This window comes from Vollenhovia emeryi, unplaced genomic scaffold (genome assembly GCF_000949405.1).
Source record: "Vollenhovia emeryi isolate VEMERY1.0 unplaced genomic scaffold, V.emery_V1.0 DF939362.1, whole genome shotgun sequence".
NCBI classification, from domain to species: Eukaryota; Metazoa; Arthropoda; class Insecta; order Hymenoptera; family Formicidae; genus Vollenhovia; species Vollenhovia emeryi.
Window position 1 is genome coordinate 77,809 of NW_011967004.1, and position 15,339 is coordinate 93,147.

Sequence of the window (15,339 nt, forward strand, 5' to 3'; positions counted from 1 at the left end):
ACATCAATCCTACGTCATACCGTGATTTATTCACGGTATCTCTAGATCCCGCTGCGGTATGACTAGACTTTTTGATTTACTCCCACTCAATGGTTGCTGGTGGTTTAGAAGTTAAGTCATAGACAACTCTATTTACTCCAGAAACGTTATTAACAATTATACTGCCAACATTCTGTAAAAAGTCCCAAAACACTAGCGAATGCTGATCCTTATCCTCAAATGGAAATGCATCAGCCGTCATACCATCGGACGATGTTACAGCCCTTAAAGCACAAACATATCCGTATGTACGACCATCTCCCATGACGCCTACAGTTTTTATTGGTAATAACACAGCAAAAGCTTGCCATATCTTATCGTATAGATCGTAATTTTTCATCGTATTAATATATATTTCATCTACTTCTTGCAATATTCGCACCTTTTCTTCATCGACTTCACTTATAATCCTCACTGCAAGTCCGGGTCCAGGAAATGGATGTTGAAATATTATCTCGTCTGAAAGCCCAATTTCTTTTCCAAGTAGCCTTACCTCATCTTTAAAGAGGTAGCGTAAAGGCTCTACTAGCTTCAGGTTCATCTTTTCTGGCAACCCACCAACATTATGGTGTGACTTAATTGTACTAGTGTTGTCTGAGGCATGCCCTGATTCAACTACATCAGAGTAGATGGTACCTTGCATCAAAAAATCCACACCACCTATTTTTTTTGCTTCTTCTTCAAACACTTCAATGAAAGCGTTACCGATAATTTTTCGCTTTTCTTCTGGATCAGTTATCCCCTTCAACCTACTCAAAAATAAATTTGATTTATCAACGTAGTTTATCGGAATCTCTTTTAATATAGTAATGGTCTGGTTCTTGCGTAACAACCCAGTATCGATAAAAATACAGTTCAATTGTTTTCCTATAGCTTTATGTGTGAGAGCCGCTGCAACACTTGAATCAACCCCACCACTTACTGCAGCAATTACTTTTTTCTCTCCTACTACATTTTTGATTTTTTCCTTCTGCTTTTCAATAAACGATTTCATTGTCCAGTCTCTCTCGCAATTTGCAATATCCAAGAAGTTAGAGAGCAATTTACTGCCATTTGTTGTAGGCTTAACTTCAGGATGGAACTGAGTACAGTAAATCTTCCGCTGTTCGTTAACAATCATTGCAATTGTTTGATTTATCACACCTGATGCGATAACAGTAAATCCCTGTGGTATAGTATCAACACTGTCCGCATGGTTCATTAATACATCCACTTCAGAATTAATATCCCAGGTATCCTTTATAATGGGGGATCCTTTTAGTATCTTGATTTTAGTTCTGCCAAACTCCTGTTTGAAACTCTCTTTTACTTTTGCTCCAAAATAATGACAAATGAGTTGCTGTCCATAGCATATTCCAAGTATAGGAACGTTTGTTGCCTTATTAAGTTTTATAATTTCATGTACTACTCTACTTGTTTCAGAACAATCATCATTTACAGATTGTGGTCCTCCAGAGAGAATAAACCCATTGAATTTTGATATTGTTTCAAAACTGATGTTGCTTGGAAATATTTCGCAATACACACCTATTTCTCTGACTTGTCTTGCGATAAGCTGTGTAAACTGTGAACCAAAATCAATAATGGCAATTGCTGACAATTTGCTCCTCCATATTATTTAAAAGTGATATCTGATAATAAAGAAAATAAAGAAGTAAGTAAACTATAGCTAAAGTGACTTGGGTTTACCTACAATTTGAAAAACAACACACTACATTTTCTTTATTTTGCTTATAACTTCCACAAGCAGTGCAAACATAAATGAAGAATACAAATATCCTTTTGGTAATTCTATATGAAATCCATGCAGTATGAGGTACACACCGACAAATAAAACAAATAAGATAGCGATTACTTTTAAACCTGGATTAGATTTGATTAACTGGGCGGTATAACTTGATAAAAACAGCATTGCTAGCATGGAAAATGTAAACGCTGTGGCAATTATTATCATGTTATAAGTTAGTGCTATAGCAGTTAATATCGAATCAACTGAAAAAACTAAATCTATTAATATAATTTGTAGCACAACTAAAAAAAATTTTGATTTAACGTTTGCTTTCTTTTTATTTTTCTTACATACAAAGATGTCATCTCGTAACTCCATAGAGCTTTTAACAATAAGGAATAATCCCTCTGCAATCATAAGTAAATCACTTGCTGAAATATTTAGCGATGCAGTGTGAAATATAGGTTTTTGCATTGACAATATAGATGATGTAAAAAATAGTATTACAAAACGCATTAATAGCGCTAATCCAAGGCCCATAAGGCGCACTCTTTCTCTCAGCACATTTGGTACCTTATCTATTGCTAGAGAAATAAAGATTAAATTGTCTACACTAAGTATAGTTTCAAGTAGTGTAAGTGTCAGTAAAGTCCAAGCATTAGCTAGCATTTTTGTCCCAAATTCAGCTCTTCTTACTCTACAATAGATGTGTAAAAATTAAGTGACTTTACTCAGAAGTTTTATAGCAGCTCTCCAGAAAAACAGGATAACTGCTAATATAAAGTTCAGCAGCTTCTTCTATTTTCGTTTTTGAGTAAAATCAATAATAAGAGAGTTTCTTATTTTCATACACGCAAATAAGATAAAGCCTTATTTTCGTTTTTGACTTTATTTGAAAATAATACATATACTATGAACATTGTGTGCTGGGTTGAATGATAAGATAAAGCCTTATTTTCATTTTTGACTTTATTTGAAAATAATACATATACTATGAACATTGTGTGCTGGGTTGAATGAATGGATATTAAAGAATCACCTCCGGGTAAAGTTGTTAGAGCATTCGCTGGTTATCAGGCATTTCCCTTGCCACCAAAATTTGAATGGGACAATGATTTAGTTAATAGTCTTTCCAGAGCAGATCATATTTTGGGTATGTTATCCAGGGAAGGAGCTAAATTGCCTAACCCTCATCTTCTCATGCGACCCTTTATAGTACGTGAAGCAGTTCTTTCAAGTAGAATCGAGGGAACTCAAGCAACTCTTGGTGAAATTTTGGCTCAAGAAGCAGGTGCTAATGTAGATCGCAATCCCGATGATTTACAAGAAGTACGCAATTATATATCAGCGCTCGATTATGGACTAAAACGTTTACAATCTCTTCCACTGTCGCTCCGATTAATTAAGGAAATTCACGGGAGGCTGATGCAAAGTGCAAGGCCAGGGGAATTTCGTCTAGTACAAAACTGGATTGGAAGTCCAGGGTGTACAATAAATACGGCAAAATATGTCCCGCCAGCACCAAATGAATTGATAAGTTGCTTGCGCTCTTTTGAAAAGTTTCTACATGATAGAACATTACCCCCACTTATACATATAGCTCTATGTCATTATCAATTTGAAGCGATTCACCCATTCTTGAACGGTAATGGACGTATTGGACGTTTATTAATAACATTACTTCTGATCGAAAGAAAATTATTACCATCACCTCTGTTATACTTAAGTGCATTTTTTGAAGCTACAAGAAGTGAGTATTATGGCCAACTTTACAATATAAGCAACAGAGGCACGTGGCATGATTGGTTCTCTTATTTCTTAAATGGTGTAGTACTGCAATCATTGGATGCATTGTCAAGAGCAGAACGAATTAATATTTTGATTGCAAATTGGCAAACTGAAGTTAGTTCTAAAACTGAAGGAGTTGCGAGTGGTATTGTAAGGTATCTCGCTGTAAACCCTTACTTTACTATAAGGAAAGTAGTTGAAAACTTAGGTGTCGTATTTACAACAGCCCAAAGAGCAATCGTAAAGCTTGAAGATTTAGGCATCGTTTCACAAACTTCTCAAGGAAAGAGAGATCGGGTTTTTTGTGCAACTGATATTTTGAATATTCTAGAAGAACCAACTAAGATTACAGAGAACTTCGATAGCACATTGTAGCTATTGTGATGAATAAATTCAGCAAACAGCAAGCTTAAAGAGTCTGATCCAATGGACATGCTGAACAAAAAGTAAGGAGCTCCTTTTGGAGGATTATATTAACTTATTAATCAATTGCTTGACTTTTAGCAGGATTTATTATATTATTTATTAATGAGCAATGCAATCAAACCAAGGAGGATAGCATGACTGGTGACGATAACAGAAAAACTTTACAATCGATAATTACTGGCAAAAATAACAGTATAAATATAATTGAGAAGTTAAAAGATTTTCTTGGAAAAAACAAAGAAATAACTATTAATAAAGACACATTTGCATGTGCTTTACGATGCCCAAAAACTATAAAGGAAGCGATAGTACACAAAATTCTGCTTCATTTTATACAAAATCCTGGCGAGCAATCACTAGAACAAGTAATACAATACTTAGATGAAGCAATAAAACCTAGGATATATGCAAAAAACAACCCAGTAAGAAATCTAGATGAGGAACTTCGTACTCATATAAACTTTAAAGATGAAAAGGGAAATACATTACTACATCATGCAGTTATAGGTAATAAAACTGAAGAAATAATCACCCTTCTTGTTACATATAGTGCAAATCCTTTGATACAAAACGCGGATAATAAAATTCCTTTAGATTTAGCTCAAGGAAAAACAAAAGAAGTGCTTATTAAAAGTATGAAAAAACAAGCTCATACGAAAAAAGAAAGCGCTATGATAGGCAGTTTAGTGCCTGGCATGATAATTGGTGGTTTTCTTAGTGTTGTACTTGGAGCTGGTGTGTGTGTTGCAGTAAGTCTTTCTGGTGGTATGATACTAGGTGTAATGATAGCACTTGTTCTTGTTGCTAGTATAGCTGTTGGACTGGCCATGTATTTTTTGAGTCAAGACTATGAACAGGCTAAAGCGATAGAAAAAACTGTTAGCACTGTTAGTTCTGAAATATCTGTTGATGGTGCAACTGCCGCAAATGATAAAGAAGGGCTACAACCTACATATAGCTGACCCAAGTATACCGCGATTCATTCTACAACTGTACGAACATTGTCTAGCAGGAAGGTGTCATCCCAGCGCCCCTATGACGTCATCCCAGTGCTTGACACTGGGATCCAGAAAAGTTTGCTTGTTCACAAGCAAACTAGCATGGAAAGTAGCTGATCTTACACTAAATGAATGTTTTTGATGAGGTTGCATAGAAGCTGGATTCCAGACTGGAATGACACCATTTGCTGTCTTCAAAAATGAATGTTCGTACAGCTATGCGCGGTATAGATTCCGCTAACTAGTAGCGGAATGACGGTTTTTCAAATTGTTGGTAAATCTAGGTCAGCTTAGCTACAGAAAAAGCTATAGTATTTTTCAAACTAAATAATAAACTTTGTAATTAGGATATTCTGGATTCCAGCGTCACGCGCTGGAATGACAATTGCATTTTTTGCTTTTTTGTCATCGAATACTCCTACTCTTTATATCATCCAAGTGTCCTGACTACTTGGATCCAGAAAATTTAATTGTTTTAAATTTTGCTCAACGTCCTTCTATACACCTATTTAAATTTTATGTATGTGCAATATAATCTATAATAACGTTTATCAATACAATATATTAAAAAATATTATGAGCTTCGTAAGAGAAAAAAACACCCCTGTGATGGAACAATATTTGAACCTGAAAGCTCAATACAAGGATCATCTGCTATTTTATAGGCTAGGAGATTTTTATGAGTTGTTTTTCGATGATGCTATTAAAGCTGCGAAATTGCTGAATATAGTGCTAACCAAGAGGGGCAATTCAAATGGGCAAGAAATACCAATGTGTGGAGTGCCAGCACACAGTAGCGAATCTTACCTACACAAGCTAATAGATTTAGGATTCAAAGTAGCAATCTGTGACCAATTAGAAACTGCTGATGAAGCAAAAAAGAGGGGCTATAAATCCATAGTAAAACGTGATGTAGTACGAGTTGTAACTCCAGGTACAATTATAGAAGATTCGCTACTGGAGGATAAAAGCAATAATTATCTCGCGTCCATAGTTGAACAAAATGACGAATATGCTATTAGTTGGCTTGAATTATCAACGGGAAAATTTTTTCACACTTTAACGAATTTAAAAGCTCTAGATAGTGATTTATTGCGTATATCACCAAGAGAATTATTAATTTCTGAAAAATTCATTGAGGACGAAAAAATTAGATCGATTTTAAAAAATTATAAAATATCAATTACACAACACGCCCAGAGTTTTTTTGAGTATAGTAAATCTCACAGAACGTTATGCGAGTTTTATAAAATCAGAGAACTTGGGAGTATAGGAAATTTCAGCAAAGTAGAAATCATGGCGTGTGGTGCACTGCTTGAATATGTCAGAGTAACACAAAGGGGCTCCATTCCAAGACTTGAATTCCCAAAAACCTATAAGCAACAAAATTTCATGCTTATTGATGCTTCAGCAAGGAGAAATCTTGAGTTGTTTACAACTCAATTTGGTGAAAAGAAAGGTTCACTAATTTCAGTTATTGATCACACAGTTACAGCCTCTGGTGGACGCCTGCTCAAACAAATACTCGCTTCACCACTTGCTTGCTCCAAGGCAATCAATTTGAGGCTCAGCACCACTCAATTTTTTGTAAATAATCATGAGCCACGCAGAAAAATACGAGAGATATTATCTAACATTCCGGATATTGAGAGGTCTTTATCGCGCTTAATACTAGGGCGTGGTTTACCAAAGGATATGAATCTATTAAAAATAGGCCTAGGAAAAACTTTAGAGTTATCTGAGTTCTTATGTAAAATTGAATCAGGTGAAAATGGATCTCTCCCACAACAATATGTCATCCAAGTAGCTGAAACTGGAATCCAGATGCAGATTCCAGCGTCACGCGCTGGAATGACAGTAAAATCAGACGAGAGTGAACTAAGCACAATACATAAAAGTCTTGGTAATCATAAAGATCTATTCGAGCTTCTAAACAGCGCTATACTTGATAACAACCTCAGTTCCGTAAAAGAAGGAGGATTTATCAATCCAAAATACAACTCAGAATTATCTGAGTTATCTTATATATTGAACAACAGTAACAAGTTGGTAACCAAGCTCCGTGAGTCTTATCGCGACCTAACTGGCATTGCCGCACTCAAAATATTACACAACAATATACTTGGTTATTACGTTGAAGTGTCAGCAAATCACAAAATAACTTCGGACATATTTATTCATAGGCAAAGCTTAGCAAATAGCATGCGCTACACTACTAATGAATTGAAAGAACTAGAAAATAAAATTCTTACGGCACGTGATGCTGCAATCGGCTTAGAAGTGAAAATTTTTAGTGAACTGTGTAGTGAAGTCGCTAAAGAATCTGAAAAAATTGCTCTTGCTGCAAATGCTTTGGCAAAACTTGATATTAGAGCCACGTTTGCGGAGCTTGCAGTGCAAAATAATTACGTAAAACCCATTATCGATAACAGTAAAGAGTTCAATATTCGCAATGGAAGACATCCAGTGGTTGAAGTTAACGATAAATTCATTGCAAATAGCATCAATTTAGCTGGTATACATCTAATTACTGGGCCTAATATGGCTGGAAAAAGCACTTTCTTGAGGCAAAACGCTCTCATTTCAGTTTTAGCTCACATGGGGTCATTTGTGCCAGCAGAGAGTGCGCATATTGGAGTGATTGACAAGATATTTAGTAGGGTTGGTGCAACAGATAATATAACAGCTGGTTATTCTACCTTCATGGTAGAGATGATCGAAACAGCAACGATAGTAAATCAGGCAACAGATCGTTCCTTGGTGATACTTGATGAAATTGGTAGGGGCACAGGAGTGTATGATGGATTATCTATTGCACAGGCAGTGATTGAACATATTCACAATGTAAATAAGTGCCGCGCCATTTTTGCAACTCATTATCATGAATTAACTAAAGTAAGCAAATACTTGAAGAACGTGAAATGTTTTTGTGTAAAAATAAGAGAGTGGAACGGAGAGGTTATCTTTCTACATGAAGTAATTGAAGGCATTGCAGATGAGTCATATGGAATACATGTAGCAAAACTTGCTGGTTTTCCTGATTCTGTTTTAAATAGAGCAAGTGAAGTATTTGAGGAGCTAAAGGCTTAAGAGGAAATTCTGACCTTACCCAGAAAAAATGGAGAGAACCCTATGATATTATTTTTTGTAACATTGTTATACACGTCATGATAAGGGGGCTGGCAAAATGTGTCAAGTAAGTTTTTCGTTTCTATGTTACCCGCTACTTGGATGACAGAAAAGAGTGCTGGGATGACAGGAGACAATGTAACCTCATTAAAAACTTAATTTCAGTCCAGTCAAGAGCACATAACCAGAGTTGCTATTTTCTACTTCAGGCTCTTTGGTACTAAATTTTACAATATCGAAATAGTATGAAGTGCCCATAAAAAATGGATATTCAAGGCTTAAAGCATATGATATTAACTCGTTTGTACCTTTGCTTGCAATGTTCCTACCACTATTGAAATATGTTAAACTCAATTTGCGAGAATCAGAGTGGTAAGCGATACCTGCATTCATATAATACGTATTATTTATTCCAGGATTACGCTTCTCGCCTGATTTACCACCATTACCATATGAAAAAATGCAATCAAGATCGAACAATTTTAGCTTCAAACCAAAATTCCAGTGCAGTAATTGATTATGACATCCATAACCTTCAGGAGTTCCATCTAAGCAACCAGTTAAATTTTCTCTTGCAAATTCACCAGTTAAGGCAGTAGTAAAATTTATATCGTCTGATAGGCCATTTTTATAGGAAAGGCCAGCAGCAATTAGATTGCTATATTGTAAGTTATTTTTTCCTGGGACATAACTGAACCCGAGTTGAAAGTTATAGATTTCAGGGGAGATGTAGTTAATTGATGGTTGTTTTAACCCTAGTTCGAGTCCATTATAATCGCTATAAATATTGGGCTTGACCCAGAACACCTTGTCTTTATCATATCCAGGGTCATTATCTCTGTTTTTGTTACCATGCAAATTTGCATAATCTGTCCAATGACCATTTACTCCTCCAGCAGCTGCATAAATTTTTGAAGTGTTAATTAACATGCTCTGACTAACTAAACTTCTTTTACCATATTCAATTGATCCAAGCACCTGATTTTTAATGATGAAATACCATTCCTCCATGTCTAACTTTTCTATGTCTAACGCTTTTAGGTTTGCAATACCAGAAACTCCTGCCTTAACATTAAACCCCATTTTAGTATTTGGATAAACTTGCTGTAAATAAAGAAAGCGCAAGTATGAATAACTTGAAGTTTTATCCTTAGCATTAGCACTGAAAGAATCTCTGTTGAAGGCGTAGCCGAATCTCAAATCTATTTTTCCGTCTAGTTCTACATAAAATATTTCCTTATCCAAAATTGTTCTAGAGCTAGCACTACTCTGCAAAAATAATAATGAAAGCAGTGCTACCAGGTAGTACCTTAACTTCATAAATAAACTCAATATAAATAAAAAACAACTTTTCAGAAGGTGCCGCTGGTAGATTTTGCTGCCCGTTTTTGAGCTATATTCCCATAAATTATTGATACACTTGGTAATTTTCGCTTTAATAACTGCTTATTAATGGCAGAATGTATACGATTAATTATTTTAGACGTACTTTTTACATCGCAGTTAATCAAAACAAAAAGCACTTTATTCTCATCAATATACCCTAGAAAATCATCACTACGGCAATTTTTATAAAAATGTTCTATGATAACTTTCAGTGCATCATTTATCTCACTACAGCTACTATTTAAGCCAATCACTCCTATAGCTGCATTAATTTGATGTTGAAAGGCAAAATTTAATATAACGTATAACTCTAGAATAGTAGACTCATTATTTGGTATATCGAATAAGTTATGGTTTTTATATTTTTTACCCATTAGATATTCATCTCTAAAGATTCCTAATTTATGAGACAAGCTGATATCACGTATCAATAGCTCATAATTTATTTTATTACTAGCAAATTGTGTAGTGCGGAAAACTTTTACTTTTGTCTTTATATCTTCTCCTTTAGCATCAGTTAAGGAAAAATCTATCACTTTAGGTAATACATCAAGTAAATCGTGTCCATTTTCGGTATACTCCAAATAATTCTTCATGTCGTCAGCTGCTCTTGCACTTAAAATATTGATTAACGGCTTATTAAGTAAATTCCCTTCCTCGTATTTTAACAAATTCCTTGCGGTTTGATTAAGCCCTAAAATTAATACGTTTTTTTTCTTATTATCCTGACAAACAGATACCACAGCATCATCTTTCCTTCTTGCAGTTATGAAATCATCCATACTTTCATTCTATACAGCATATTTATAAGTATAATAAGATTATATTAAAATTTGCTTACTTATTAATATGCTTAATTAGATATAGATAAAATGTCATACGGGATGGTTTTGTTAGCTATTTTAGGTGGTAATAAATGGATAGTCAAGCAAAATTACATTTGTAACTTTGCTTGACTTATCCGTTTTTTTTGAGCTTGACCATAAAATGATTCTTAAGAAAACAAATGCAATTTTTTGCAGGTTTCACGTATGATAAAAATTAACAGTTTTATTTTTAGCCAAATTAATTGAATCAAGCTACAAAACCTGCTAAAGTTAACTTTATGAAAGCACCCTTAGCTCAGTTGGATTAGAGCATTTGACTACGGATCAAAAGGTCGGGCGTTCAAGTCGCTCAGGGTGCACCACATTTTATAGGAAACAGAAGTCACACTTGAAATTAATATATGCAATACCTATCTTTAAAGGTTAAACACTAAACTATATATATGAGCAAAAAAGACTACTATGATCTGCTGGAAGTAGGAAGAAATGCCAGTGCTGATGAGATAAAAAAAGCGTATAAAAAATTAGCGTTAAAATATCATCCTGATAGAAATCCTGGCAATCAAGAAGCAGAGGAAAAATTTAAAGAAGTAACAGGTGCATATGAAGTTCTATCTGACTCTGAGAAAAGGGCAAGCTATGACCGTTATGGCCACGAAGGTGCTTCTGGTGGGTTTCAAGGCTTTAGCTCTGCAGGAGATTTTAGCGACATATTCAATGACTTCTTTGGTGGAGGATTCGGTGGTGGTGCAAGTAGATCAAGAGCAAAGAGGAGCACAACAGGAGTGTCTGGAGCAGACCTACGTTATGATCTTGAAATTACCTTAGAAGATGCATTTAAAGGAATACAAGCGCCTATACATTATGTGACAAATGTAAAATGTGATACATGCCAAGGCACAGGTAGCGAAGGAGCAATTAAACCAGTTCAGTGCCCCACATGCCAGGGAAGCGGTAGGATTAGAACTCAGCAAGGCTTTTTTACCATCGAAAGAACATGTACTACATGCTATGGGGAAGGAGAAGTAATACAAAATAAATGTAAGAAATGTGGTGGAAGTGGACGTAGAAGAGATGAAGTAAATATATCCGTTTCAATTCCAAAAGGCATAGAAGAAGGAGCTAAGGTAAGGATAAGTGGTAAAGGAGAAGCTGGAACAAGAGGTGGAAAAAGTGGAGATTTATACGTATACGTGAAAATAATTTCCCATAAAATCTTTGCTAGAAATAAAGCAGATTTACACTGTAAAATGCCTATAAGAATGACACTAGCAGTGCTTGGTGGCGAAATCGATGTCCAATCAATTGATGGAGCTAAAATAAAAGTAAAGGTCCCTGAAGGCACTCAAACTGGTACCAAATTACGTTGTAGGGAAAAGGGTATGCCATATATGAACTCACATGTTCGTGGTGATTTATATGTACAGGTAATAGTTGAGACTTTAAATCCAAAAAATTTAACTAAAAAGCAAATTGAACTATTAAAAGCACTTGAAGAAGAGGAAAATGCAAGTGTACAACAGCAATCTGAAGGGTTTTTTAGTAAAGTAAAAAAAAAATAAGAAATCTGCTAAATGACATGAAGGAGTAACTGTTTACACTTAATCCTGCAATTCTTTGACCTTATTAATGGAAAACTTAACAATAGTGTTGATATCAACATTATTAGTCAACAGAAACTTCTTAGTTCCTTAAAACTATGTAAAAGCAATAAATTTCTTTATTTAAGGTCGAAGTTTTGCTATTCTCAGGTTTTAATAATTTAAATTTAATGAATATAAACAAAAATGAGTTTTTATTTCTTCCGCTTGGGGGAGTAGGAAGAATCGGGATGAATGTTAGCCTATATCATTATCAAGGTAAGTGGATTATGATCGACCTTGGTGTTGGTTTTGCAGATGAAACTATGCCAGGTGTTGAGCTGCTCATTGCTGATGTAGATTTTATTGCTCAAAGGAAAAAAGATTTGCTTGGAATAATAATTACACATGCACATGAGGACCACTGCGGTGCAGTGCCCCACTTGTGGGAAGAGTTGCAGTGCCCCATATATACAACAAAGTTTACGGTTAATTTTCTTAAGGAGAAACTAAAGGAGTTTCGATTAGAAGGTACAGTACCTGTGAAAGAGGTGGACATAAATGGCAGCACAAATTTGGGTCCTTTTACCGTCGAGTTTATAAATATAACTCATTCAATTCCTGAGGCAAATTCAATATTAATTAGCACTGAAATGGGTAGTGCACTCCATACTGGAGACTGGAAATTTGATCCAAAACCTGTTGTTGGATTAACTTCTAATGTAGAGCGTCTAAAAGAAATTGGCGATAAAGGTGGTCTGCTTGCAGCAATTTGCGATTCAACCAATATATTAAGCAAGCATTACCCTGAGTCAGAAGGTGAAATTTATAATAATATTTATAACATAATAAAGCGGTCTAAAAAATTAGTTGCTGTATCGCTATTTGCTTCAAATGTGGCACGAATTGAAACAATAAGCCAAGCTGCAAAAGCACTAAATAGAAAAGTAGTTTTACTTGGTAGATCTTTATGGAGAATCGTAAAAGTTGCACAAGATAGTGGGTATTTAACCGATTCTCCTCAGTTTCTTGAAGCAAAGGAAGCAGTAAATTTTCCAAGGGAAAAACTGGTGCTACTTTGCACAGGTTGTCAAGGTGAGCCACTGGCAGCTACTGCAAGACTTGCTGCTAAGAGTCATCAAGCATTTAAAATGCAGCAAGGTGATACCATGATCTTTTCGTCAAAAATCATTCCTGGAAATGAAATTCGTGCGCACAACATGCTCAATGCCTTTATTGAGATGAGGGTAGAAGTTGTTACTGAAAAAACAGAGCATGTTCATGCTTCTGGGCATCCAACGAGAGAAGAGTTAAAGGAAATGTATTCTTTAATAAAACCGAAGATGTCTATTCCAGTTCACGGCGAATATATTCACACGCATGCACATGTAAAATTTGCTAAAGAGTGCGGTGTGGCAAAAGCAATAATGGTTGCACCAGGTGATATTGTTAATTTGGAGAACGGAGAAAAAGTTGATTCAATCAGTGTTGACTACTTTGGTATTGATGGTATGCTGCTACGTCATCCGGAGAGCAGTGTTATAAAAATGCGTAAAAGAATGAGAGATGCCGGAGTTATTGTGGTAACAGCAGTTGTAAACAAGAAAAATAAATTGCTTACTAAACCGAAAGTATTTGTACCTGGTGTTTTTGAAGTGCTAGAAGATGCAGCTATTATACAGAAAATTGTCAAGAAAGTTGAGTCGTTGTTTAGTTTGCAGCCAACAAAAAAAATTAAAAATAAGATTGAAAGTTCAATATTGAGTATCTTAAAGGAATATTCACTAAAAAGACCTATAATTGAAGTCCAGATAGAACAGGTATGAAATGAAAGAATGAAGTTATTCGTTCAATTAATATTGCTTGTTTCGTTATTTATTCCTTATTTTACAAAAGCTGCTTTATATGTTGATATAAAAAAAAGCAGTGTTGGTAACATTGGTCTTGTTGTATCTAAATGTACATGTAAAACAGCGCTGGAAAGCGAATTAAGCGAAAATATTGCAAAGGTAATAGGAACAGATTTATCTAATTGTGGCTTATTTAATGTAAAACGTGGCGCGGAAGCTGAATTTAAATCTTGGAAAAGCGATACTGTAGTCACAGTAAGTTTAAGCGAAGTATCTGGTAGTGCATTAGAGCTATCATTTCGTTTATTTGACACTTTTACAAAAAGAGAATTACTTACTCAGTCAGTTGTTTTTCCGGCAAAAGACTGGAGAAAAACTGGTCACCTCGTTTCGGATGTGATACATGATAGACTGATTGGTGAGAAAGGGCACTTCAACACAAAAATCACGTATATTGCTGAAGAAAAAGATAGCAATTATAAATCCGTACGTAAAATTGCTGTGATGAATCAAGATGGAAGTAATATAAAATACTTAACAAATGGCGATAGATTTGTGTCAACACCGAGATTCTCACCAAATGGAAAGGGTATTGTTTATATCTCATACGCAAATGGTAAAAGTTATATAGTATTAAAAAATTTAAAAGACCACACTGAATCAATAATCAGCGCATTTGAAGGAGTTATTTCTGCACCAAGATTTTCTCCTAATGGTAAATCTCTTTTAATTTCCCACTCATTGGGTGGTGAAACGAATATATTATCTTTGGACTTAAGTAGTAAACGGACAAAAAAAATTACTAAAGGTTCAGCTATAAGCACTTCTCCCTCCTTCTCTCCAGATCAAAAATATATGGTTTTTAGTTCTGATATAAGTGGAAGTCAGCAACTATACGTTATCGATTTCACTAACAAAAGTAAAAAACCTAAAAGAATTAGTTTTGGAAGTGGAAGATATGCTACGCCTGTTTGGTCGCCAAAAGGAGATCTGATAGCTTTCACAAAGATTCAGTCAGGAAAATTTTACATAGGAGTTATGAAGCCAGATGGCAAAGAAGAACGTCTACTTTCAGAAGGGCATAAAATTGAATCTCCGGCATGGCTACTAAATGGTAGAGAAATCATTTTCACAAGAACAGAATCACCAAGCAACTCTAAACTATATTTAGTAGACTTAGTAAAGAAAAATCAAAAAATGGTTTCCACTCCCACAAATGCTTCTTTACCGGATTGGTCTTATTCTTGAACTACTGAGCTGCATGCTCCACAGCATTGATTTATTGCCACATTAACAAGATATCCCGCTACACCACCTACTATAGTACCAGCGATTCCTGATAACACAACAGTTGCAATTACTCCAATAGCAGCAATTTCAGGTATAATCCCATTGATAGGTATGCGGTTTACAACTACTTCAGTGACGAAAAAAGACAGATTTGTTGGGCACATTTGTTAAGGAAAGGCTATCTACCCACTTTAAATGGTGCTATATTGGGCCTTAACTTGACGCATATGGTTTATTTAACACCCCCGGTTAAAATAATTACTTAGCAAACAATAGGTTTCATGTAATGGTAACCCT

General features: G+C 35.2%; 3 protein-coding genes and 1 non-coding gene across 4 annotated transcripts; 3 read left to right on the top strand and 1 right to left on the bottom strand.

The window, feature by feature from the left end:
- Positions 1–76: 76 nt before the first annotated feature.
- Positions 77–2,146, bottom strand: LOC105558246 (GMP synthase [glutamine-hydrolyzing]-like). Its single transcript, XM_012005833.1, has 2 exons — positions 2,123–2,146; positions 77–1,603 (listed from the first exon to the last, which is right to left on the bottom strand). The coding sequence occupies exons 1-2, from the start codon at positions 2,144–2,146 to the stop codon at positions 77–79; spliced, it is 1,551 nt and encodes a 516-aa protein (XP_011861223.1).
- A 3,443-nt stretch (positions 2,147–5,589) lies between these two features.
- Positions 5,590–8,070, top strand: LOC105558247 (mutS protein homolog 1-like). The gene has a single exon (XM_012005834.1). The coding sequence runs from the start codon at positions 5,590–5,592 to the stop codon at positions 8,068–8,070; it is 2,481 nt and encodes an 826-aa protein (XP_011861224.1).
- A 2,536-nt stretch (positions 8,071–10,606) lies between these two features.
- Positions 10,607–10,681, top strand: Trnar-acg. Its single transcript has one exon. It is a non-coding gene; the product is annotated as a tRNA-Arg (tRNA).
- Positions 10,682–10,765: 84 nt separating this feature from the next.
- LOC105558248 (dnaJ homolog subfamily A member 3, mitochondrial-like) lies at positions 10,766–11,884 on the top strand. Its single transcript, XM_012005835.1, has one exon. The coding sequence runs from the start codon at positions 10,766–10,768 to the stop codon at positions 11,882–11,884; it is 1,119 nt and encodes a 372-aa protein (XP_011861225.1).
- Positions 11,885–15,339: the final 3,455 nt, after the last annotated feature.

What these genes read in the sequence shown, in the direction of transcription:
- LOC105558247 (XM_012005834.1), top strand. Translation starts at nt 5,590, where the DNA reads ATGGAACAATATTTGAACCTGAAAGCTCAATACAAGGATCATCTGCTA.
- LOC105558248 (XM_012005835.1), top strand. Translation starts at nt 10,766, where the DNA reads ATGAGCAAAAAAGACTACTATGATCTGCTGGAAGTAGGAAGAAATGCC.
- LOC105558246 (XM_012005833.1), bottom strand. Translation starts at nt 2,146, where the DNA reads ATGGAGTTACGAGATGACATCTTT. An exon ending in AGTTACGAGATGACATCTTT is followed by an intron (nt 1,604 to 2,122) that starts GTATGTAAGAAA and finishes TTTGGTTCACAG; the next exon opens with TTTACACAGCTTATCGCAAG.